At 39.2% G+C, this 27304-nt stretch overlaps 1 protein-coding gene across 2 annotated transcripts in view; it reads left to right on the forward strand.

The window, feature by feature from the left end:
* The window catches only part of TMEM207 (transmembrane protein 207), a 29296-nt gene extending 15242 nt beyond the window's left edge, over positions 1 to 14054 (forward strand). For both annotated transcript variants that reach the window (XM_008266652.5, XM_051818897.3), the window contains exons 3-5: positions 2482 to 2526; positions 3963 to 4105; positions 13414 to 14054. In XM_008266652.5, coding sequence (XP_008264874.3) covers positions 2482 to 2526; positions 3963 to 4105; positions 13414 to 13550 — 325 coding nt within the window. In that variant the 3' untranslated portion in view covers positions 13551 to 14054. The remainder of the gene's footprint in view (positions 1 to 2481; positions 2527 to 3962; positions 4106 to 13413) is intronic.
* The last annotated feature ends 13250 nt before the right edge of the window (positions 14055 to 27304 follow it).

Genomic DNA, 27304 nt, shown 5'->3' on the forward strand with positions numbered 1-27304 from the left:
TTTGGATCGGTGCAGCTCTGGCCATGGTGGCCATTTGGGGAGTGAACCAACGGAAGGAAGACCTTTCTCTCTGTCTCTCTCTCTCTTTCTCTCTCTTTCTCACTGTGTATAACTCAACCTGTCAAATTAAAAAAAAATAAATTTTGAGAAGCAGAGAGAAAGAGACACATACAGATAAAGGGAAAGCTCCCATCTTCAGGTCCACTCCTCAGATTATAATGAACTGAGCTGGGCCAGGCCAAAGCCAGGAGGTTGGATATCAACTGAGGTCTCCCATTTGGAATGTAGGAACCCAATCACATGAGCAATGACTGCTGCCTCCCAGGGTCTAGCATTAGTAAGAAGTCGGAGTCAAGATTCAGAGCTGGGAATCCAATACAGATATTCCATTGTGGGTGCAGATGTAACAGCAACATGGTAGCCAGCAGGCCTGCCCCCATTCTTTTTGATGATTGCATAGCAACACTCTACAAGGATATTCCATGAATTATTTTCAAAAGTCTTTTACTGATGGTCACTTAAAAAAAGATTTATTTATTTATTTAAAAGTCAGAGTTACAGAAAGAGAGAGAGAGACAGACAGAGAGCTCTTCTCCATTTGCTAGCTCATTCCCCAGATGGCAGTAATGGTCAGAGCTGGGCCAGGCCAAAGCCAGGAGCCAGGAGCCAGGAGCCAGGAGCCAGGAGCCAGGAGCCAGGAGTTTCTTCTGGGTCTCCCATCTGGGCGGCAGAGGCTATCTTCTGTTGCTTTTCCCAGGCCATTAGTAGGGAGCTAGAAGTGGAACAACTAGGACACTAACCGGTACCCCTACAGAATTCTGGTGTTGCAGGCTTAGGTTTTACCAGCTTTACCACAGCTCTGGCTATGCTCACTTTCTAAAGTTGTCAGTTGTCATTTTTTCTTAGCCATTTGTACCTGTGAACTTTGCAGAATTCTACAGCCACTCAGAAAAACAAAGATATAAGAACAATCAAAAAATTTTCAATTAGTCATTTACTTCTGTCTTAAATGTTTTGTGTAAAATTTTTAATTCAATGGGTCAGGCATTGTGGTGCAGAGGATTAAGTCGCTGCTCGTATCAGAATGCCACTTCAAGTCCTGTTTGCTCTGTGTCTGATCCGTCTTCCTGCTAATGCATCCAGGAAAGTAGCAGATGATGACCCAAACTCTTGGCTCCCTGCCACCCACATGTGAGTCTGATGAATTTCCCAGCTCCTGACTTCAGTCTTGCCCATGCTCAGCTATTGTAGGCACTTAGGGAATGAATCAGGGGTGGAAGATCTCTATCCCTATGTCTACCTCTGTATCGAGCTATCCCCTGACTCTCCCTCTCTCTGTCACTCCACCTTCAAATAAATAAATACATCTTTCAAAAAATTTGAAGTTTACACTTTGCATATGTTAAAAAGTCTTTTCTCTCCTATAAGATGATAAACATGGCTGACTCCTGAGGGATGCTAGAAGCAATAAATTAATTGACATTAGGAATGCCCAGGAAAGCATATTAGTGGCCCAGATATTCTGATATGAAAACAGTCCATCAGCAACATATGTCCAGTGCAACATCTCGGGCATAGTGAGGGACTCCAGTATAAATAATTGATACATCTTTGGACATGGGGAATTACGCCTCCTGAAAATCTAACTGTGAACTTTACTTTTGTATGATAGCTTTCAACCTATCTTAGTGCCTACACACACAGATTTTACAATGATAGGCTAAGAGGTCAACTAACTTTCTGGTAAATGACGTATTTAGTCACACCCATTCAATTTCCTCCTAGCCTAATTTATTTCCTCATGAGTTGCCCAAGTAAAGTGAAATCAATTGGAGTACTTAATATTTAATAGTTAGCCTGCTATTCCCTACCAAGTGGCCCAGGAGTGCAGTGGAGGATGGCCCAGGTCCTTGTGCCCTGCAGCCACATGGGAGATCAGGGGAGGCACCTGGCTCCTGGCTTTGGATCAGCATGGTGCGCCAGCGGCAGCGGCCATTGTGGGGTGAACCAATGGAAAAGAAAGACCTTTCTCTCTGTCTCTCTCTCTCACTGTCCACTCTGCTTGTCAAAAAAAAAAAAAGCACAGATCAGTAACATTTCCATGGATAATTTGGTTCATGAAGGATTCTAGGTCTCTGGATAAACAGAAAGGTGAAATGAATATCTGTCTAATACCTATGACTTATTGTCCCTGAAGTTAGTCACTAGCTTCTCAGAGCATAACAGTATTTGTAACACTAGAATCAAACTTTAAACAGGATTTTTATTTGTTTACATGACTGATAATCTCAAATTTATCTTTGTTCCAGTGCCTTGAATGGACTAAATGAAAGGCAGACATTTGTTTATCATGCTGAGGGTAGAGATGGATGTGGATATAATTAGGTGACTGTTCTAGGGTCTGTATCATTTGGAGGTTCAAATAAAATAGGTATTAACCATCTAGAGGTGTAGCATTAACTGCTCTTCCTTTATCAACAGATGTGTAAATTATAATGAACAACAACCCAACAGCTGGTATGTCTGGTAAGAATAATCTCATTTTTCAAAAATAAAATATTTGGTGATATATATACACAGTCTTTTCCCTAATTAATTTTATATGTCACATGAACTCAATAGCTTAAGGAAATTTTAGGAATCATCATTCCTCAACTGATTTTTTTTTTTTTTTTTGGACAGGCAGAGTTAGACAGTGAGAGAGAGAGAGAGACAGAGAGATAGGTCTTCCTTCCGTTGGTTCACCCCCCAAATGGCTGCTACGGCCAGTGCACTGAGCCAATCCGAAGCCAAGAGCCAGGGGCTTCCTCCTGGTCTCCCATGGGATGGAGGGTCCAAGCACCTGGGCCATCCTCCACTGCCTTCCCAGGCCATAGCAGAGAGCTGGACTGGAAGAGGAGCAACCGGGACAGAACCAGCAGCCCAACCGGGACTAGAACCCGGATGCCAGCGCCGCAGGCGGAGGCTTAGCCTAGTGAGCCACGGTGCTGGCCCTCAACTGATTTTTATTCCGGCTTCAAAAGCCATTCAAAATATTACTGTTACTTCTTTGAAATCCTTATACAGTTACTATGTCATTCTAAATCTTGACTTTTTTATTTTCCAAACTTAGCATATTAGTTCTCTTAGATTGTTAGCTCCTCAAAGGCAGAGATTCTATTTTGTGCATATTTGGATCTCTAACTTCAACATGTAAAATATGTTTAACTTCTTAAATACTAGTTAACAGGTATTTAAGAAGCTATGGATGGGCTGGCACCGCAGCTCACTAGGCTAATCCTCTACCTGCAGTGCCAGCACCCCGGGTTCTAGTCCCAGTTAGGGCACCGGATTCTCTTCCGGTTGCTCCTCTTTCAGTCCAGCTCTCTGCTGTGGCCCGGGAGGGCAGTGGAGGATGGCCCAAGTCCTTGGGCCCTGCACCCGCATGGGAGACCAGGAGGAAGCACCTGGCTCCTGGCTTCGGATTGGCGCAGCACCAGTCGCAACGCGCCGGCCATGGCGGCCACTTGGGGGGTGAACCAACAGAAAATGGAAGACCTTTCTCTCTGTCTCTCTCTCTCTCTCTCTCTCTCACTGTCTAACTCTGCCTGTCCAAAAAATAAATAAATAAATAAATAGAAGGAAATGAAGCTATGGATGAATTAAAGGAGAAGTGAATGAATGAGCTAAAGAAATAAAGCGTTGCTTTTTTGGAATAACTCTCCAATTTCCACAAAGAAATGATTGTTATCACCTGACAAGATGGACCGTCTCTACTGGCAGAGTATACTCCAGCTTCAGCAGAGATGTATGAGAGGATTAGAGGTGGTGGTTGATTGCTGAGGATTTAAGCATCTTGGATTGCTTGCAGCCAGTCCAGCTGGGTCTCTGTACAATTTAATGTCATAACAGAAGCTCTTACCTCCCCTTGCCTCTATGTCTCATGCTCTACCTCACTCCTTGCCTGCTATTTTTCGTGTCAGGTTTCTGTTTCTGATTTTCTTGGTGGCTCTTCTCTGTGGAGTGGTGCTCTACTGCTTCCAGTGCTGGCTGAAGAGACTCCGGATTGATTCCTCAAGACGCACTATGGCCGTGTTTGCTGTTGGAGACTTGGACCCCACTTATGGTGAGCGGCAGACTTCTACACACTTCTGGACTCCTTTTTGAAGATTTATTTATTTAATTGAAAGAGTTACAGAGAGGGAGAGAGAGAGAGAGAGAATGTCTTCTGTCCCCTGGTTCACTCCCCACACTCCCCAAATGATTGCAACAGCCAGAGCTGAGTCCTCTGAAGCCAGGAGCCAGGAGCTTCTTCTGAGTCTCCCACACATGTGCAGGGGCCCAAGCACTTGAACCATCTTCTACTGCTTTCCCAGACCATAACAGAGAGTAGGATCAGAAGTAGAACAGCAGGAACTAGAACTGGCACCCATATGGGATGCTGGCACTCCAGGTGGCATCTTTATCCACTATGTCACAGTGCTGGCTCCTGAACTCCTTTTTAAAAGCTAGTATTTTGTGGTGAATTGAAAGCTGTCATCTACAAAGCAGGTTTGTGGACATAGACTAAGACATGACATACTGGAGGCTCTAAGGCACACATTGATGACAGCAATTAACTGATAAAACCCCAGAAGAAAGGAAACACCAGAAGAAAAAAAAATTTGTCCTAGGGAACCAACTTAGAGTTGAGTGTAGGAACAGAATCTGAACGTTTTATTTATTCCACAAGCAGAAGAGAAGAGATATGCTGGTCTGGACACTCCAAATGGCAAGTAGAGTTTAAGTGAAGAATATCTCTAAGCTTTTACTCTCAATTTTTCCTACCCTGTATTCATGATAGTATTTAATAGCTCTCTGGGTTGCATTTAATTCATCAGAAGTGCTTAAAATTGACACTTAAGCACACTTCCAAGATTGTTACCCCTGTAAAATCTGAAATCACTCACACAGGCAAGTGTGAGTCCTTATACTTTCTCTCTCCCCCTCCCTCTCCCCCTCCCCCTCCCTCTCCCTCCCCCCCTCCCCCTCCCCCTCCCCCTCCCTCTCCCTCTCCCTCTCCCTCTCCTTCTCTATCTCTCTCTGACCCCACATAGTGGCAGCATTCTGATCCTAGCTACTCCCATCTCCATCCCCAAAACCGGCTCCTTACATCATATTCCAATTTGTATAATGAGGTAAGAACTATCAGAAATTGATGTCTTATGGTTATTTGTAACTTCTAGCCTTAATTATAGGTAGAAAATAAAAGGCTACTTACTGATTTCTAGGAGGTCACAATTGATGGTTTATTTTTGAAGATTTATTTATTTATTTATTATTAGAAAGAGTTACAGAGAGGAGAGGAGACAGAAGAAGAGAGAGATCCTCCATATGCTGGTTAACTCCCCCAGATGACCTCAATGGCCAGGGCTGGGCCAGACTGAAGTCAGGAACCAGGAGCTTCAGTCAGGTCCCCCACATGGCTAGTGGGGGTCCAAGCACTTGAATCATCATTTGCTGCTTTTCCCAGGCCATTATCAGGAAGTTTGACTGGAAGTGGAGCAGCTGGCACATGAACTTACCCCATATAGGATGCCAGCTTAATGGGCAGCAGCTTTACCCGGTACACCTGGTATGCTGCAATGCTGATCCCAATAATTTGTTTCTTTATATTAAACATTGTCCTTATACATAGGCTGTTGTGAATATTCCCTCTCAGGTACTGGATTAAACCCCACTGTTGTTTGCTAAAAATTAATAGCGGTTTTTCAGAGTTGTGCACCAGCATGAGATTTTTCAATAGTTGGAACAGGGTATGCCCTAGATAAATAAAAAATAAAAAGAATAAAAATAAACTGAAATTGCCATAAACATTTTGTGTAGTGGGTAACATTCTACTTAGGACTCCAATGTTCAAATCAGAATGCCTGAATTTGCATCCTGGTTCTGCTTTTAACTCCAGGTAGTCTCTAATTTTTAAATGTCACTTTGAAGATTGGTAGTTCTATCTCTTAATAGCATGTTATCTATTCCTCTCATTCTTCATGGTAAATACACATAAATAGATCTTTGCTGCCAGTCAACTAATAGAAATCAATTGTACAGAAATGTGGAAAGGAATTCAAAAAAATATGCCCTGGGCACAATGACATAGTCTGTGGTAGAGATTGTGTTTTAGAATCTTCATTCCCATCCTCATGCTATCCTTTCCTTTTAACTCCACTGGTATTGATTCTAGATCTTATTTTTGCTCAAGAAACACTTAAACTGTGTTCCAGCTTGAGCAGCACTACAAAGATCTCATCCACTGATTTCCATTATGGAAGCTGCAATTTCAGTTGTCCCTTCCCACTTATCTTTCCTCTTATCAATACTAGGTTGAATACTAAGTCACCCCATCCATCGCCCATCTCCCGTCTTGTCCAGAATTCTCAGGACCCTGGTACAGATATTTAACAGCCATTTGTAGTGTTTGATTTTGATGTAAACTCCAGAGTTGTGGTTTTAGGAATTCTTATTTATCTCCTCCAAAACAAACCACAAAAAGTAATTTAGGAAGTGTCATTCTCTGTGATCCCAATGAATTATTTACCAGTAATTTCTGGCTGTAAATTCTAGAGAACCAGTATTTTAATGCAGTGTGAAACCTAACTCTTACTGGATTATTTCCCCCCTGGTTCTACTTTCTCCACTGGATCCTCTTTATATTTTCAGTTCTCCAGATAAATGTTTCTTCCTATCTAATATTTCTGGAAGAAGGAGCTGCTCTCCAAAAGAAAGCTAGGAAACCATCTCAGTATATATCAGTAAGGGAGGTGAGAGTGAAAGGCACATGATGTACCTCCACAGCTCCCACAATGTGTATGTTCACAATTGTGAGTGAGTCCCATCCAAAGTTATGGGATTGTACTTCTGAGTTTGCCTTACAACCACTGGTCAGAAAGGGGAAAGAGCCATCAGAAATCACTTGAATGACAATGGTGACATAGAAGGGTAGAAAATAGAGTTTATGGACTTCCTGATATCCCTCAAGTGAAAAGGAAAAGACAGTATGTTCACCCTGAACACAGGATGTGTGAAATGGGCCATTTAAAACACTATAAAAGACACTAGATTTGATATATTAATTTTGAGTTCCATTCAGGGCTTTATTTTTTTTTCTTCAGAACTTATTTCACATTATTACAATATTTGTTGAATATATTAGTTGAAATAATTCTGCTCCTTTGGCCTATGGGTCAGGGGTCTGATTCTCATGATCTCCTAGAAGAGGACCTTAACTGAGTAGAAGAAAGGAGAATTTGGCTTAATATCAAAGGCTACAGTTGATTGAGCTTCACTAATGTTAAAATACATAAAATATGAATTTTCTCAGTAGCAATTCTTGACAGTATTTCATGGCTCAGGTTTCCAATTATCTTGATTAGAAATACTAAAAAGAGAAAACAGCCTGATATCCTTAAAAATACATAAGAAAAGTGTTGCTAAGACATCCCATCCTAATGGCTGATGAAATTTCCTGTCTCAAAAAGGCCTTTGGGAACTCAGCCAAATAGCCCAAATCCTATTAGCAACTGTTGTTATCAATGACCATGCTGTTTCACAGTACTCTGCTGAGTTTCTGCCTTAAGAGCAGAATCTCTTTTCTTCATGGGATCTATGTACCAAATGGCCCATCATAGTCAAGAGTTTCTCTAAATAGTCAATGGGTTTAGTAGAAGAGACTCTAGCACTACTGAGCTCAGTGAGCACTTCCTTTGTCTAGAGAACATTATGACAAATGTCTTTACTCTCTGGAAATGGAAAAGTAATCCATTTGCTACCTCTGTTACAGGCTGAATTGTCTTCTCTCTAAATTCATGTGTTTGAAAACCTAACCCCTGGTACCTCAGAATATAACAAAATTTGAAGTGTTCTTAATAAAATTAATTAAATTAAAATGAGGTAATGGAAGTGAATCATAATTTGAGACGACCAACATCCTTGTACAGGAGATTTAGCACATGAACAGACACATAAGGAAGACCACGTAAAGACACAGGAAGAAGATGCCAATTTATAAGCCAAGGAGAGAGGTCACAGAAGAAACTAACCCTGCTGATACTTGATATTGGAAATGCCCAGTCTCCAAAATTGTGAGAAAGTCAATTTCTGTTGCTTAAGTCACACAGTGTGTGGTGCTTTGTTGTAGTAGCCATAGAAACCTAATGCATCCTTTTGGGAGCTACAGATGAGAAAGAGGTGCAATCAGAGTAAGCAGGAAGAAGAAGAGAAGAAGAAAGTCAAGAATATAGACAAGGAACAAGATGAAAGAAGAAACTTGCAGTTTGAAGGTGGATATATTTGAAGGTCAAAAATTGAGATCTATTTGTTTTGCACAAGCTCTAAAATCATCAAATTATTTCTGCTTAAGGACCCCTCCTCTTCCAGAATGCAATTCTAGCATCTCCTAGATCGCCCTTTCTTCTGTTATGCATCCAACTCCACACCCCAAACACACTTTTCTACCTGATCCAGTTCTCTCTTACTATCTCTGCAGCAACCTCAAAAGTATCCATTTAGTGCCCTGATGTCTTCTTGGATGGGGTCATCCATGAAGTAGTTTCTGACACCTTCTAGTTCTCTTTAAATCAATGGACATCAACAATTCTAGCATTATTTGGAGGTTTTTTTTTTTTTTTCAGCATCCATGTTACAGGATAAATGATTTTTTCATTCACTTTTTTATCTCAGTATCTTGTCTGTGTTCTAATTTTTTCATATTTATTTATTTGAAAAGCACAGTGACAAAATGAGAGAGAGAGAGAGAGACAAACAGATATATATACACACATACATACAAACACATGGTGGTGGGGGGTGAGGAGAGAGAGAGATGTCTTCCATATACTGATTCAATCTCCAAATAGTCCCAATGGCCAGCTCTGGACCAGACCAAAATCAAAAGTCCAAATTCCATTCTAGTCTCTTACATGGATGCTAGGGGCACAAATACTTTGGCCATCTTCCTTGCTTTCCTAGAGGTGCTTTAGTAAGGAATTGGATGAGAAGCTGAGCAACTGGCACTCCAATCTGCAATTGAATCTGCAAGTGGTAACTTAACCCAATGTGGCATACAAATTATGTTGTAAAATTTTTTTAAGAAAAATGCATTTGTGAGGCAGAGAGAGAGAAGAAGGAAGGAAGGAAGGAAGGAAGGAAGGAAGGAAGGAAGGAAGGAAGGAAGGGAGGGAGGGAGGAAGGAAGGAGGGAGGGAGGGAAGGAGGATAGAAGACGGAAAGAGAAACAAACAGACACGCAGAAAGAACTCCTATCCATTGTTTCACTGCTCCAAAGCACATAAAGGCCAGGGCTAAAACTAGGAACTGAGCACTCAATCCAGGTCTTTCAGTACATGGCAGGAACCAAATTACTGTGCCTTCACTGTTACCTTCCAGGGTCTGCATTAGCAGGAGGCTGAAGTCAGTAGCCAAGAATCCAGTCCAGGTATTCTAGTGTGGGATGTGGGCATCTTAACTCCTAGACTAAATGCCCCCTCCCTTATGCATTTTAATAATGCCAGTCTAAGCCCTCCTACATTATAATTCAACAGAAAACACAGAACTGTAATTACTTTTTTTCCTCTGCAGTAGTGGAAGCGGAGAGTAAGAATACACTCATTACAGAAAGTGATTTTTAAAGGAATTTATGCAAGTTTTTCATAATTCTTGATTTTATCACATAATAATCTGCACCCAAAATCTCCATGGTTTTTGATCATTACACTCTACTTTCTAAAACTGAGGATATAGAAAAATTATAAAAATTAGACATAATTTTAAAGATAAAAGAAAGATTTAAGTTGCTTTTTTTAAAAAGAAAATATCAAAGGAATTTTAATTTTTTTTTTTTAACAGGCAGAGTTAGACAGTGAGAGAGAGAGACAGAGAGAGAGTTATAGACAGTGAGAAAGAGACAGAGAGAAAGGTCTTCCTTCCATTGGTTCACTCCCCAAATGGCCGCCACTGCCGGCGCTGCGCTGATCCGAAGCCAGGATCCGGGTACTTCCTCCCGGTCTCCCATGTGGCTGCAGGGACCCAAGTACTCAGGACATCCTCCGCTGCCCTCCCGGACCACAGCGGAGAGCTGGACTGGAAAAGGAGCAACCGGGACTAGTACCGGGTGCCCCAACTGAGACTAGAACCCGGAGTGCCGGCACCGCAGGTGGAGGATTAGCCAAGTGAGTCACAGCGCTGGCCAGGAATTTTAAATTTTTGAAAAATAGTTTTTGTTATTTTAATTCACTGTGAATAAGAAAAAAATAAAGTTTCATTGAAAATAAGGTTGTGAAGCTGAATAAAATCTCGTATTAATGAGGGAGTAGACATTTAGCAGCAGTGAAGGGAAAAAGGTTTGGGGATTGGGAGGTCAGACAGCAAGTATGGATTGAGATAGAAAAATGATCCACTGTTCATTAGAGAAAAGATAATTCAAAAGCTTAGATGAGAGGACCCTACCTTTGCTTGTCCATATTTTAACAAAAATAATAAAGAACATAAAACCCATGTCAGTGTCCTGTTGCCATCATTACATCGGTCTGTGGATCGGAGCTGGGTTATCTCAGCCCTGACGAGGCTCCTTGTCAAGGCCTATGGCTGTTATGATGAGACAGTAAGGTGAGAGCTCACAGAACTGAACTCCTGGGGATGCTTATAGTGGATTAGCGTCTTCCCAAGGCTGATTTCCTGATAAGTCTGTCCTTCCACTACCCAATCTCCCTGACCCTCTCTCTTCTACAGTTTTGGAGATAATCTTCTCTTGTTCTTATTTCAGAGAAAATAGAAATTTTGTCTTCAGCAGTGATTAAATGTGAATGCTTTGAGTGGGTACCAGAAGGAGGGCCAGAGACAGAGGAACAGGAAGTAGTGCCTTCCATTTCCACAGATGAGTGGACAGCTGCTTATATGTCTAAACTGCAAAAGCAGCAGGAGTTTGGCACTATGATGAAGTCATTGCTTGGGATGCCCACATCCCCTGTCAGTGTGTCTGGATTTGAGTCCCAGCTCCATTTCCGATACAGTTTCTTCTACTGTGCACTCTAAGAGCAACTCAAGCACTTGGGGGCCTGGCATCCACCTAGAAGACCTGGCCCAGCCTTAGCTGTTATAAACATTTGAGAAATGAACCAGTGGATGGAAAATCTCTCCCTCATTTTTTAAATAAATAACTAAAAATTAATATATATGTTTTTACAAAAAGGTTTTGATCACATATTTTATTTAATAATTTATTGGAACCAATAAGGATAATGATTAAATTATTATTTAACCACTAAAATCATGTAGATAAGAAAAAAAATACATGCACTTACTTAGTGTAGTATAGTTCTCTGTATAAGATAATAATAATAATAATAATAATAATAAACATCTACTGTATGCCAAGCCTGTTTTAAGCATCTTATATTTGTTCAGCTTTACTTTTTTATAGGTAGATATTATCATTATCTTTTTATTGATAAGGAAAAGCTGAGGCAAAGAAAGATTATATAATAGTGTAGGAGTAGATTATTCAACTATATAAATGATTACCTAAGAAAAGTACTGAACCAAGAGGTGGATTTATACTATAAACTTTGTCATACCCTTTGCATATTATACAAATATTTGAGTTATTATATGTCACTTTGAGAAACAGTGAAACAAAAAGTAAGACAAATACGAACATTTGAAACTCTGTGGTCTTGAACTAAAATTACCCAATCCAAGGATTCATTTTGAACAATCTGCATATTATTTCCACGGAGACAGCTAATGTCTTATAAAAATATATAATTCCATTTTTTAATTCTTTAGTAATTGTTCTGTGAAGAATTTTAAACAGTGAAGATTCTTTGGAATCTTCCTAATAGGACAATATCAAATTTCAGACTTTAAGGAAGATCAGTAAATTTCTCCTGTGAAGGGCAAAATAGAAATTATTTTAGCTTTCCAAGCTATGCAGTCTCTATGAGGACCACTCACCTCTGCCTTTAGAGAGTTTAGAAGGCAAGAGCAGTTATAGTCAATCTGTAAATGAATGGGAATACTTATGTTCCAATTAAATTTGTTTAATAGACAAATTTAGCTCAATAGCCTATTTTTTCTTTAATAGTAAATATGTGGGTATTACTATTGTTTAGAGAAGGGCAATCAAAATCATTCAAAGAAAAGTAAAAATGCAGATTAAAACACACATGCAAACCATGAAATGACTATAAAATATGACTATCGATTTCCTGTATCACTCAAAAGAGGTCTTTTAAGGAAACAGTAGCAGAAGATTTTCCAAAGAGCTTTTGGAATCAGTGCATAGTCTATCAAGGTGACCAGTGTGTGGAAGATAAAGACTTCTCTTTGCTGTGTGCCTATACTTTAAATTCAAACCTTTTAGCATTTATCTTAATATTTCTTCATTTGTTATAAGGAAAATTTTATGTACTTAACTTTTTTGTTTTTGTTTATTTTTATTTACATAAAATGAACAAGTTTCATTTATTTCATATGTACAGATTTAGGAGCATAGTCATACTTCCTACCCTACCATTTGTCCTGCCTACACTCACACCCTCCCTCTTCCTTCCTTATTCTTTCTTTTAATTGTTACAATGACATATTTTCAGTTTATTTTATGATCATAATGTTTATTTTTATTTATTTGAAACAGAGAGAGAGAGAGAGAGAGGGAGAGGGGGAGGGGGAGGGGAGGAGAGAAAGAGAGAGAGGGGTGGGGGAGAGAGAATGTTCTATTCACTGGTTCATTTCTCAAATGCCTACAACAGCTAGAGCTGGACCAAATCAAAGCCAGGAGCAGGAACTCAATCTGGGTCTCCTATGAAGGTAGTAGGTCCCAACCATAGGAGACTTCACCTGCTGCCTCCCAGTGTTATCATCAGGCTGGTTGAATCAGAAGCAGAAGCAGAACTCAAACACAGGCACGCCTATATGGGATGTGTGGGTGTCTTAAACAATGACTTAATCTTCAGTGCCAAAATCCCCCACACACACCTGCTCCAGGAAATGTTTAGAGTAATTATTTGCAGTAGTTGCCACTTACAAGCATAAATACAGCATAATGAAGCTTAGAAAGTGATATTTTAATCTATCTAGTGGGACTTGTACAACCTATAATGGGAGCATTAGCTGAAATGTCACTGGTGTTTACAGTAATCCTTTAGTTTCAGCTACTACAGTGTAAATGCTTCCTGATGAGTTAGTCAATGATGATATAATCAGCTGATTCACACAAATATTCTTCCTATATTGACTAAATGGTGACTACAGACTGAAACATGGTTGTAAATATTTTCTCAAAGGTACAGTTAATTTACGTTTCTCCAGTGATCTAGGAAAGGTCAGATTTTATCAGGAGGGTCATGTACTTCTGCTTTATGCTGACTAGGAAAATAACAATACTCCATCTTTCTCTTTCTAGGGACAGAAGCCTCCGTGAATCCAACTGTTGGAATTCACCTTCACACTCAAAGCCCTGAACTGTATCGTGTTCCATGTTTTGGTGCTTTGGGCCCCCCTCCACCATATGAAGAAACTCTAAAAACAAGCCAATTTTAATTCTGAATCATCAATGCAAAGTATTAGAAATATTTATAATTTAATTCCCAAACATCAAATCTAGTAAGAATTTCCAGAGACAGAGACAGAGATAGATCTTCCATTCCCTGATTCACTCCCCAAATGCCTACCACATTTAGGGTTAAGCCAGGCCAAATCCAGGAGCATGGAACTTCATCTGAGTAAAGGAACTGAAGTACCTGAGCCTTCATCTATAGCCACCCATATTGCATGCTAGCAGGAAGCTGTTTCAGAGTGGAATAGCCCGTACTCAGACCAGGCACTCTGACATGGAATAAGGGCATCCAAAGCAATAATTTAAGTTGCTGTGCCAAATATTGACCCTGTATTAATATTTTTAATGTGGGTTATTCCTTTTGTCAAACTAGGCAGAAGGAAAATGTATTCAAGGGAAGATAATTTTTTTTGACAGGCAGAGTGGACAGTGAGACAGAGAGAGAGACAGAGAGAAAGGTCTTCCTTTCTTCCTTTTTTTTTTTTTTTTTTTTTCCTGTTGGTTCATCCCCCAATAGCCACTGAGGCCGGCACACCGCGCTGATCGAAGCCAGGAGCAAGGTGCTTCTCCTGGTCTCCCGTGCAGGTGCAGGGCCCAAGGACTTGGGCCATCCTCCATGCACTCCCAGGCCACAGCAGAGAGCCAGACTGGAAGAGGAGCAAACAGGACAGAATCCAGTGCCCTGACTGGCCTAGAACCTGGTGTGCCAGCGCCACAGGCGGAGGATTAGCCTATCGAGCCACGGCGCCGGCAGGGAAGATAACTTGATAGTAAGAAATCTGAATCTTCCTCTTCAATTGTCCAAAGTCAATAAATAATACCCAAAACTTAAGGAAACACCAAATAATGATAAAGTATATCATTTGGAAATTAAGCTATAAATATATTAAAGAAAACACAGAAAGTTAAAAATTATTGTTTCAAGAAATAGTACTCAAATGAGGCAGAGCAGAGAAGCATTGATTTTTATCATGAGTCCCTAGTACTATTTGGATTTTAAAACTAAATGCATATATGGCCTAAATAAAAACAAATACACAATTAAGCAAGTATATGACTTGTTAATATTATTGCTTGCAACTGAAAACCAAATAAGTCACACTATAAGAAAATATAAAACATTACATATAAATATTTTTAGATTGTGAGTTAGATATAATTGTCCATTTTACACACACTTCTGGACTTTCTAATTGTTTAATAATGTATTATTATTACTTTTGTTGTTGAAACCATCAATGAATTTCTGCTTTAAATACCTGGGATGATGAATATATTAATTACCATGATTTGAGTATTACACATTATGCCCATGTCTCAAAACATCACAAGTATGTACAACTATTATGTGTCAATTAATAATAAAAGTATCAAAGAAATGGATACATTACTGCTCTCACTTAACAAATTAGAAAAACGGAATCTCAGGATTTTTTGTTTGGATTCCATGATATATGTATGTTAAAATTCACTTGATTTGCAGAACAGACAGTGGTTATAAATAACATCCAGAAAAGTCTAAGCACATCTAGAAACAGGACTAATGGTTTAGGAGCTTAATTTTGCCTAAGACATTAGTGAAAATCAGAATTGAAGCAATCAGAATTCATTTTTAAGTGATTTGTATCTGTGTGTCAATGCAAATTTAACCAAGACACATTACCTGTTGCATGGTTGTTTGACTTACTTGTTTATGCTAAAAGGTGGTGGTGAAAGAGGAAGTGTGCACCAGCGAGGGTAGGACTACCAGTAAAAATTCACTTTCATGGAAACATTTTATACAAAGTTCTTTAAAAAAAAATCAGACTTGTACTTCTATTTAATGTCTAAAAAAGTATCTAAACAAAAATTATGTGTTAAGCATTGCACAAGGTTGTGGAGATATTTCTGCAACAAAGAACTAGGATTATTTTTAGTGGTACTGGAGTATCCACCAGTTTTGCTTTAAAATAGGAATAGTTAATGTCTGGCTTCCATATAGGGAGTTGAAAATTCTGGAGCAGAAACCCTTTACAGTCTGCTGAAAACTACTGCAAATAGTAAAATGATAATAGTAATTTGGATTTTATGATTATCATGACATTTAAAAAATTAAAAAAGATAAATCTGGGTTTCCTTCCATTATCTCTGAAAATCTTTCTGCTTGCACTTTAATTCTTTGTTATAACTTTATATAATTCTATTTAAATTGCATGTCTCAGATTTTAATTCAAGAGGAGAGGATATTTTTCTTCTTTGTTAAAGAGCATCCAGGAGTGCTCTTTTTTTGTTTTAAAATTTATTTTAAAAACTTTAACAGATATAAAATAGTGCATATTTATAGGGTATTTTGTAATGTTTTATTACATGTAGACATTTTGTAATATCCAAACAATCAGGGTAAAATATTTATATTTTTAAAATTTTAATGTATTTAACATTTCCTTACAGTGAATGCATCCAAAATTCTGTCTTCCATGGTCTGGTTTTTTTTTTTTTTTAAGACTTATTTATTTATTTGAAAGTCAGAGTTATACAGAGAGAGAAGAGGCAGAGAGAGAGAGAGAGGTCTTCCATCCGACGGTTCACTCCCCAATTGGCAGCAATGGCCAGAGCTGCACCAATCCGAAACCAGGAGCCAGGAGCTTCTTCCGGGTCTCCCACGTGGGTGCAGGGGCCCAAGGACTTGGGCCATCTTCTACTGCTTTCCCAGGCCATAGCAGAGAGCTGGATGGGAAGTGGAGCAGCTGGGTCTTGAACTGGCATCCACATGGGATGCCAGCACTTCAGGCCAGGCCACAGCGCTGGCCCCTTCCATGGTCTTTTTAATACAGCAATATAAAATACACTTTCATTACCTACAGTCGTCCTACTATGCAATAGAATCTAAAGAACTTCTTACTCCTGTCTAGCTATAACCCAGTACACATCAATCAACTTATCTCCATATTCCCCCTAGCCTTTGGTAACCACCATCATATTTCTAACTTCTGCAATATCAGCTATTTTCAAATTCCTCCCACGAGTGATATAATGCTTAGCTTTCTCTACTTGACTTAACACACTAATTTCACTTAACACAATGACCTGTCATTTAATCCAAGTTGTTGAAAATGACAAGATTTCATTCTTTTAATGGCTGAGTAATATTCCATGTGTAAATGTACCACAGTTTCTTTATCATTGGTATATTGATATGTGGATTTTTCCAAGTCTTGACTCTTGTCTGAAACAAACATGGAGCAGATGGATTTCAATTTCCTTGTAATATACCGAGGAGTGAGATTGTTGAATGATATGACAGTTATATTTTTAGTTTTTAAAGTAACTTCCATGCTGTTTCCCACAGTGGCTGTACCAATTACATTTCCACCTATAATGTCCAAGTGTTCCCTTTTCTCAAGACCCTCAGCAACACCTGTTATCTTTTGTCTTTTGGATATAACCAGTCTTCCTGAAGTGATGTTATACTGTGGTTTAGATTCACATTTTTCTAATGATTAGTGACGCTTAGCATTTTTTCATATACCTGTCAGCCATTTGTATGCCTTCCTTTGAGAAATGCCTGTTTAGATCTACTGACCATTGTTTACAATGGATTATTTGGGTTTCATTTGCGGTTTGTTTTTGCTGTTGAGTTGTTTGAGATCCTTATATATTCCATATGTTAAGCCCCATCAGATGAATAGCTTGTAAACGCTTTTCCCAGTCTGCAGGTTGCCTTTTCAATTATGTTGATTGTTTCCTTTGTTCTTCAGAAATGATTTACTTTGCCAAAAATCTCATTTTGTCTATTTTTGCTTTTATTTTCTGTGCACTGGGGATCTGAATAGAAAATCCTTGTCATTCCAATGTTCTGAATTTCCTTTTTTATGTTTTATTCTAATATTTTCAAAGCTTCAGATCTCACATTTAGGTCTTTAATCCGTTTTAAGTTGATTTTTGTACATGGTGAGAGATAAGGGTCCAGTTTAATTCTTCTGCAGGTAGATATCTGATTGTCCCAACATCATTTGTTAAAAAGACTCTCCTCTTTCCAATACATGTCTTTGGCACCTTTGTCAAAAATCAGTTTGCTTTAGATGCATTGTATTTTATGATCTCTATTCTATGGATCTGTTTTTATACCAATATCATGCTGTTTTAATTACTGTAGTTTTGAAATATATTTTAAAATCAGATCCTCCTCCTTTGTTCTTTTTGTTCATGATCACTTTGCCTATCCAATATGTTTTGTGGCTCCATACAGATTTTAGCAATCTCTGTGAAAAATGTCATTGAGATTTTCTTAGAGATTGCACTGAGTCTGTGACTCTCTTTGGATAGTATGCACATCTGACAATATCGGTTCTTTGAATTTGTAAGCATGTGATATCTTTTCACTTTCTTTGTTTCCTCTTTCATTACTTTCATCAACGATTTAGTGTTTTCCTTGGAGAACACTTTCACTTCTTTGGTTTAGTTTATTGCCAGATATTTTACTTTTTGAAGCTATTGGAAATATGCTTGCCTTCTTGATTTCTTTTTCAGATGATTCAGTGTTGGTGTATAGCAATGCTACTGATATTTGTACATTGACTGTATGTCCTACAACATTGTTGAATGTGTTTGCTACTCTTAAAAGCATTTTGTGGGGGCTGGCGCTGTGGCATAGTGGGTAAAGCTGCCACCTGCAGTGCTGGCATCTCATAAAGGCACTGGTTTCATGTTCTGGCTGCTCCACCTCAGAGCTCTTTTATGGATTGGGAAAGCAGTAGAAGATGGCCCAAGTCCTTGGGCCCCTGCACCCACACGGGAGACCTGAAAGAATGTCCTGGCTCCTGGCTTCAGATCGGCACAGCACCCACCATTGCAGCCATCTGGGAAGTGAACCAGCGGATTGAAGAGCTCACTCTTTCTCTCTTCCTCTGTCTTTCAAACAAAAATAAATAGTCTCTTTTAAAAAAAGTATTTTGTGGAATCTTTGTGATATTCTATATAATAAGGTCATGTCATCTGCAAAGAGTGAAAATTTGACTTTCTCCTTTCCAATTGGATGTGCTTTATTTCAATATTTTGCTTAATTGTTCTAGCTAAGATTTCAATATTATGTTGAACAAAAGTAGTGAAAGTGCTTATTCTTGTCTTACTCCAGATAGAGAGAAAACCTTCAGCTTCTCCCTGATATTAGTTGTTGGTTTGTTCTATATGGCCTTTATTATGTTGAGTTATGTTCCATCTCTATGTAATTTGATCAGAGCTTTTAACTTGAAGGGTTTCGATTTTATCAGATGTCTTTCTGCATTTACCACCATATGGTACTTGTCCTTCATTCTGCTGATGTGGTGCATCACATTTACTGACTTGCATGTGTCGCACCATTCACGCATACCTGGGATGACTCCTTCTTGATCATGGTGAAGGGTGTTATTAAAGTGCTATTGCTTTCGATTTTCTACTACTTTGTTGAGCAATTATACAGCTATATTAATCAAGGATATGGACTACTAGCTTTCTTTTTATATGTGTGTCTTTGTCTGGTATTGTTAATAAGATAATGCTGGCCATATAGAATGAATTTGGTAGAATTTCTTCCTCATATTTAAAAAAAATAATTTAACAAGGATTGGTTTTAATTTTTTCAAATCTATGATAGAGGGGCCAGCATTGTGACCTAATGAGTGAAGCTGCTACTTATGATGCTGGCACCATCAGCGTGCCAGTTCTAGACTTAGCATTACTGCTTCTGTTCCAGCTTCCCACTAATCCATGTGGGAAAGTAGCTGAAGACAGCTCTAGTATTGGGTCTCTGAAACCCACCGGGGAAACTGTTCAGAATTCCTGGTTCCTAGCTTCAGCCTGGCACAGCCCTGACTGTTGTGGCCATTTGGGGAATAAACCAGTAGATAGAAGACTCTCTCCCTCTCTCTTTTTCTCCCTCTCCCTCTCTTTGTCTCTCCCCTTCTCTCTGTCACTCAGCCTTTCAGGCTTTCAAATAAATCTTTAATAAAACCATATGAATTTGGAGGCACACATTTAGATAACAGCTACTCCTGTTTTCTTCTGAGTTCTATTTGCATGGATACTTTCTTCCATCCTTTTATTTTCAATCTGTGTCCTTAGAGATAAAGTTACTTTCTTAAAAGCAGTATATAGTTGGGTCCTATCTTTTAATCCATTCAGTCACTCTCTGTCTTTCAATTTGAGAATTTAGTCCATTGAAATTTAAAGTAATTATTTATAGGTAAGATCTTACTACTGCCATTTTGATATTAGTTCTTTTTTATTGTAGTTCCTTTATTTTTCCCTGTGTTACAATCATCACTTATGGCTAAGTGATTTCCTCTAATTGTATACTTTAATTCTTTGCTTATTGTTTTTGGTTACTCTGTTGCATGTTATTGCTTTGTGGTTACTCTGAGACTTATAAAGAAACTTCTTTTGGCTATAATAAGTTATTTCTTGAAATGAAACTACATTAATATTAATTATAATTAGAGAGAAAAAAACAAAAAATGAGATAAAATTTCTAATAAACAACTCCATCTCAATGCTCCATTTCTCTTTACATTTTGAATTTTTTTTTTCTTGACAGGCAGAGTTAGACAGTGAGAGAGACAGAGAGAAAAGTCTTCCTTCCGTTGGTTCACCCCCCAAATGGCCACTACGGCCAGTGCTGTGCCGATCCGAAGCCAGGAGCCAGATGCTTCCTCCTGGTCTCCCATGTGGGTGCAGGGCCCAAGGACTTGGACCATCCTCCACTGCCTTCCCAGGCCACAGCAGAGAGCTGTACTGGAAGAAGAGCAACCGGGACAAAATCTGGTGCCCCAACCAGGACTAGAACCCAGGGTGCCGGCACCACAGGCAGAATATTAGCCAAGTGAGCTGCAGCGCCAGCCCACATTTTGAATTTTTTATCAAATATTTGACTTCTTTCAATATTATCCACCTCTGAATATTTTATCATATTTTCTATTTTTTTTCCTTTTTTTTTTATTTGACAGGTAGAGTTATAGACAGTGAGAGAGAGAGAGAGAGAGAGAGAGAAAGGTCTTCCTTCCGTTGGATCACTCCCCAAATGGCTGCTATGGCCGGCACTGCGCCAATCCAAAGCCAGGAGCCAGGTGCTTCTTCCTGGTCTCCCATGTGGATGTAGGGGCCCAAGCACTTGGGCCATCCTCCACTGCCCTCCTGGGCCACAGCAGAGAGCTGGACTGGAAGTGGAACAACTGGGACTAGAATCCGGCGCCCATATGGGATGATGGCGCCCAAACAGAGGATTAACCAAGTGAGCCACGGTGCTGGCTCCATATCATATTTTCTTAAAGATGTGTTTATTTGTTTGAAGGGCAGTGTGTGTGTGTGTGTGTGTGTGCACGCGCGTGAGAGAGAGAAAGAGAGAGAGATCGATCTTCCATCTGCTCTTTCACTCCCCAAATGTCCACAAAAGCCATGCTGGGCGAGGCCTCCAAAGTCAGGAGCCAGGAAATTAATCCTCACCTTCCACATGGGTACCAGGAACCCAAGCACTTGGACTATCTTCTGCTGACTTCCCGAGGTCTTAACCAGGAAGCTGGATCAGAAACAGAGAATCTGGGCCTTAAACCAACACTCTAATATGGGATGCTGACATTGTAAGAGGAGACTTAATCTGCTGTGTGCCAATGCCATCTCCTGTCTCTGAACATTTTTACATAGTGATCATCATATTTTAAGTCTTCACAGCAAAGGTATAAATGGTTTGTATACTATGTTTTAACATTAGAATTATCTGAATATGTTGTGTACTGTACAGCTCCACCATTGATATGTTTTCAGTGATTCAGTCATGATACTCCCCAAATTCAAATTTTTCCCAAGCCTTCAATTAATATGTTGTGCAATATGAACTGGGGAAGTGCCTAAAAAGGTATATTCCAACATACAAGTCATTTCTGGGCCTGTGATAGGTTCAAACTCTTTGTTCTGTGTCCACAAATACCGCAGTGTGAGATCACGCAGGAGTCCTCAACCCACCAACACAAGAGCTAGCTGGAGGTAGCACCGAAGCTAACTGTCTTAGGGTCTATCTGCAATTATCAGCCACTGATGATGCTGGCTGGAATAAATGACTGGTTGGTTGGGACCAAGGAATGCTAATAGGCACAGGAGCATGTCCAGATGTTATCTGCAGGCACTGACTTGGGTATAGGGAATGTTAGAATCTACTCAATGCTGAGTTTTATAGGACTAGTGCTCAGTCCCAAAAGAGTCCTGTGATTCCTCGCTTTCTGTCAAAGGTTGAAGGAGGGAATACTAGACTAATGGTGATACTGCCAAAGCAAGTCTATCTCACCAAGGTGCAGGTCTCTGCTTGACGCTGGGGCAGGTTCAGAGACCCTGTCTGTATTCACTTGCCTTGTGTCAGAATCCTGTTAGGATCTTCCTAGTGTCAGCTTCACCAGCCCAGACTTGAGTCCCAACTGATGGTCCCATGGCCTCTTGCTCTCTGCCGAAAATTGGAGAATCGAGATTAAGGCAGCCCTCTGTCCATCCAGACTGGCCCTAGGCTGTTCATATCTGGTTCCTGCAGTCGCAGATCCCTACAAAGTCCATGTGGGGTTCACCTAGCCCACCGGAGACTGGCAGTGACATACACCAAGGCAAGTCTCATCTTTGGGAGCATCTGCCTGATGCTATTCAAGTCTAGAGGCTTGGTCTATGAGCACCGACTGGATGGTAGTTGTCTTTGGGCACCATCAGGTGATGTATTTCAGCACAGTAGGCCTGGCTCTGAGCTCCAACATACAGCACTAAGCTCCTTCTCCTGACTTTTCCATAAGACTGGAGTTTCATTTCAGCAAAGGATTAGGAGATGAGTGGCAAGGACCACATAGGTATAGATGCTTCAAATATTCACTTCACAGGTTTGAGCATGGGGTCTGGGGTTAGAGGGCTCCGTTCAACTGAAATCTTTCATAATGAGCTTCGCACCAGGATTATTTTTCTTCTCCGAAGCGGGTGTTTCTCTAAACCACACTCCTTGGATCAGGGTGAGGCTTCACATAGCAACTTTTTCCTTCTTGCTTTCTTGTGACGTTTCATATGCTTTTTAACGAGATGGGGCACCGTGGTCTCCCACTTGGTTTCTATGGCTCTCATGAATGTGACTTGGAGTGTGCTAGCCTGTTCCCATTATTGTCTCTGTGGAGAGATGGTTGCCCAAGTTTTTCCTGTTGTAAATTGTGGGTCTTTCTTAGAGCATCCACCAGAGGGCGGAGAAGTCTACCTTTGATTCCAACCCATTAGCTAGATTTGATATAATGGCTAAATGAACCCATGAGGTTTGTTACTATTGACACTAGATTTTTGACAGACTACAGAAGCATAGAATAATAACAATGAGGTCTGAAAATGCCAAAGAAAATTTGGTACTTTAGCTCTTATTGCTCACAATGAAGCTGAATGTCAGGTGAGATGCCTGCCATCAGAGGAATCTAGAAAATATGAAATATACTTCACCTTTTTTGATTGAGACCTTGAGTTTGAGTTGCCTGCAAAAGCAGCCTAATTTGTGCATACAGTGGCCACAAGGTATGTAATATCGACAACACTGACCCTATAGTTCTCACCTATTTCTTTTTTACCTGGCTACATGTCCTCTAATTTTCAGTTTTGTAGTTCCAGCTTTGTTTCATTTGTGTTAGAAGCACAACTTTTATAAAAGACAACTTTAAAATTCAATATCTTCCACGGAAATGAAATAGAACTAGGATAGGACTGAATAGCATTCATGTGGACAATGAAATGAAACTCACCCAGAACATTACATTTAAGGTGCAATGTGAAATACTTCAGAATTGTGTGAGAGAAAATGAGACAATGAAAATGTGTTGGCTATAAGACCCCTTTCTCGACAGAGAATGATTGTTTAAAAAATAAGAACAAAGAAAGGAATAGACTGTACATTCCAAAGAAAAGTTTTAATTTAAATTGATTATGTTTTATGATTTCTGTATAAAATAACTCCCTATAGGCATTTTTCTATTTAAATTAGATCCTGGCAAAATAGTATCATTTTTATGTTATTTAACTAAATAGAGTTTTGGGAAAATGAAATAAATAGTAGTGACCTCTTACAAAATGAATAGTGTAGTAATAAATAAAATGTAATTTCTATTTGTGTATTCAGAAAAGTAGTAATTTTTCCTCTAAAAATATGTCAGTCCACACTTACTATTTGCCTCATGAAGGAAATAATGAATATCAATAAAGATGCCAGGTTTTTATATTATTAGAGTGAAAACTAATATCACTCAGAAGTACTGAAATACTTTTTTATTTTTATTTATGTAAGGTGAACAAATTTCATGCATTTCATATATACAGATTTAAGAATGTGATACTTCACACCCTCTACTCCCTCCTGCCCATGCCCCCTTCCTCCTTCCTCTTTCTTTTCTTATTTTTTTAAATTTTTACAATGACAAGAATCACTAAAATTATGAATTAATGTAGGTTGCTTAATTTTTTAAAATCTGTCTATTGTGGAAGATTCTTTCATTGGAAAATTATCTTTCTCTATTAATTAGTATAGTGCTACATGATACATTTATGTTTAATAAATACTCAGGGTATTTTTCTCCATCAGATAGGAAAACAGACCATAAAAATGAAGTCATGTGTCAACTAAAATTATTCTCTGTTTTATGCATCCAAGTCCAGGTGAATGTATTAAGTCTTAGCTACAAACTATGGACTTATCACTGTTTTGCTTTAGAAGGGTTGGAGCTATTATTTTTTCTTGAAGTGTATTGACAGATACAAAATAAGAAACCTAGGGATTTATTAGAAATAATCAGTGGGCAATTGCATTCTTACTTGATATCTGTTGAAATATACCCACTTGTGATGTAGCTAACAAATTGCATTTGTGCTCATAGACTGGAGTTTGGATAAGGCATGAGATGTCAATTATTAAGAGTCCCAAAACATTGCAGAGGTGCTCTCTTTGGAAATGGAAGCATTGATTTTTAACTTAAGAAGAATATGCAGTTGAAAGGAATATTTTGATATTCTGCTAAATGTGAGGGGCAGCCCACTAGGGATTACACAAAGGTAATAATAGATGGGCACTAACAAGGCTGAGTCTATGAAAATGAGGAGTTCTGAGGCATACACGTCTAGGAGGAATTGTGCAGGGCTTTAGGGGAGAGCATTTTGCTATGCAAATATACGTTCCTATAAACAGATACATGCATACAGATAGGTGCATTTATTTGCTTATTCATTATCATTTTATTGACATATTTTTATTCCATTGTGAAGGCAAAAGAAATTGGCATATACTCAAAACACCCATTAGTGAATCATTAACTTAACTTCATGTGATAAAGTTTCCTTATATTTTTAGTTCTTCCGTTTTTAGACCCCAATAATGCTTTTTTTTTGGTTTCCTATCTTTCTTTTTTTTTAAATTAATTAATTAATTAAATTTTTTTTTTTACAGGCAGAGTGGACAGTGAGAGAGAGACACAGAGAGAAAGGTCTTCCTTTTGCCGTTGGTTCACCCTCCAATGGCCGCCAAGGCCGGTGCGCTGAGGCCGGCGCACTGTGCTGATCCGATGGCAGGAGCCAGGTACTTATCCTGGTCTCCCATGGGGTGCAGGGCCCAAGTACTTGGGCCATCCTCCACTGCACTCCCTGGCCACAGCAGAGAGCTGGCCTGGAAGAGGGGCAACCGGGACAGAATCTGGCGCCCCGACTGGGACTAGAACCTGGTGTGCTGGCGCTGCAAGGCAGAGGATTAGCCTAGTGAGCCGCGGCGCCGACTCCTATCTTTCTTTTACCTGCTTTCAGAAAGATTTATTGATTGCTTCAATTTCTGCTATATTAAATAAATTAGCTTAGTTAGTTTCTATCATAAAATTTGAAGAGCTTACCTTCTGACTTCCACCTTTTATTATTATTATTTTATTATTCTTTTATTATTCTTCGCATTTCACAGCTTTAGAAAACAAAAGCAAATATAAATAATGGTATAATGAACTTTGTAGCCATTAAAAGAGCTAAGTGACAGGGCCCTGCACTGTGGTGCAGTGGGTTAATGCCCTGGCCTGAAGTGCTGGCATCCCATGTGGGTACCAGTTCTTGTCCTGGCTGCTCCTCTTTCCATCCAGCATCTCTGCTGTGGCCTGGGATAGCAGTAGAAGACAGCCCAAGTCCTTGGGTCCCTGCACCTGCATGGGAGACCCAGAAAAAGCTCCTGGATCCTGCCTTTGGATCTGCACAGCTCTGACTGTTGCGGTCATCTGGGGAGTAAACCAAAGGATGGAAGATCTCTCTCTGTCTCTATCCCTCTCTGTAACTCTTTCAAATAAATAAAATTAAAAAAAAGCTAAGTGACATGGAAAATGTCAAGTATTTAGTTACTGATTTTATTTTTAAAAGGAAGATTATAATGACAGTGTGATATATATATATATATATATATATATATATTTTGAAAGGATTTCTATCTCCCACTTGTTTTTCTGAAATGATACAAGAAATTAGAGATGGGTATACCTCCTGGGAGAAGAATAGGGGTGTGGAGTCGAAGGGGGTGGATAAGGAAGGTGTTTATCATTTAAATTTTTATTCTGTTAATTTAGATATTTTTAAAAAGTATTTGAGAGGCAGACAGACACACAGAAAGACACACATGCACATACACAGAGAAAAAGAGAGAGAGAGCACGCGTGCTCCATCTTCTGATTCACTCCCAAAATGCTACAGTCATGGCTGGGCGCAAGTGGAAGCTGGGAGCTGGAAACTGAATCCATGTCTCCAACGTGGGTAGTAGGAACTCAGTTACCTAAGCCATCACTACTTCTTCCCAGAGTCTCTGTTAGTAAGAAGCTGCAGCCAAGAGTCGTAGCCAGGAATCTAACTCAGGTACACCAATGTGGAATGCAGGCATACTTAAGATAAAGGGTAGACCAGATGATTATCCTTGTATGTTAAATTTTTAACAAACTTTATTAATGGGACAAACTGTAGGTACACTGGTTCAGATTATTTGTTTTTATATGTAACAAGACAGAGACAATGGGGGGAAAGTGCAGCATCTTATAAGGGACTTAACAACCAAATGAAATAGAGATCCTTGATTGAACAAGGTATCTGGATAGGATATTCAGAAATACTTAAGAAAATTTAAATGTGGACTAAGTATTATATATGATAAAATTGTATCACTACCAAAATGTAGAAATTATTAAATGAAAAAATAAAATGTGTTTACAAATCACTGCATATCAACAGCTCTGCTCCTGATTCCAATTTCCTGCAACGTGCACCATGGGAGACAGCAGGAATCACTCAAGTATCTGGGGTACCTGCCCCCAACATGGAAGAGCTAGATTGAATTCTGAGCTGCATGTTTTGGCCTGGCCAGCCCCAGAGCTATTGTAGGCATCTGGGGGAGGGAGTAAATGAATGGAGGGGAGCTTGCTGTTTCTCCATCTCCCTGTTCTGCAATAAATAAACTAATAAAAACATTTAAAGACTTGTGCAGGGTGCTGCAATGTGGTGCAATCTTTTAAGAATCTGAAATCCATGTATAGTTTTCTCATGATATGTATTTTCCATAAACTTTGATGATCCCACATAGCAAAAAGCCAATTTCAGTTCAAAAACATGATGTTGGGTAAGTAAGTATGCAATAAAGAGAGCAGTAAATAGCATTGTCCACTTTTATAAGCTTTGTTTTGACTTATTGTAGTAAATAAACATGAATAAATCACAGAATCCAGAATTT

This window comes from Oryctolagus cuniculus, chromosome 4 (genome assembly GCF_051225735.1).
Source record: "Oryctolagus cuniculus isolate XC-2025 breed Fujian yellow rabbit chromosome 4, ASM5122573v1, whole genome shotgun sequence".
In the NCBI taxonomy this organism is placed as follows: domain Eukaryota; kingdom Metazoa; phylum Chordata; class Mammalia; order Lagomorpha; family Leporidae; genus Oryctolagus; species Oryctolagus cuniculus.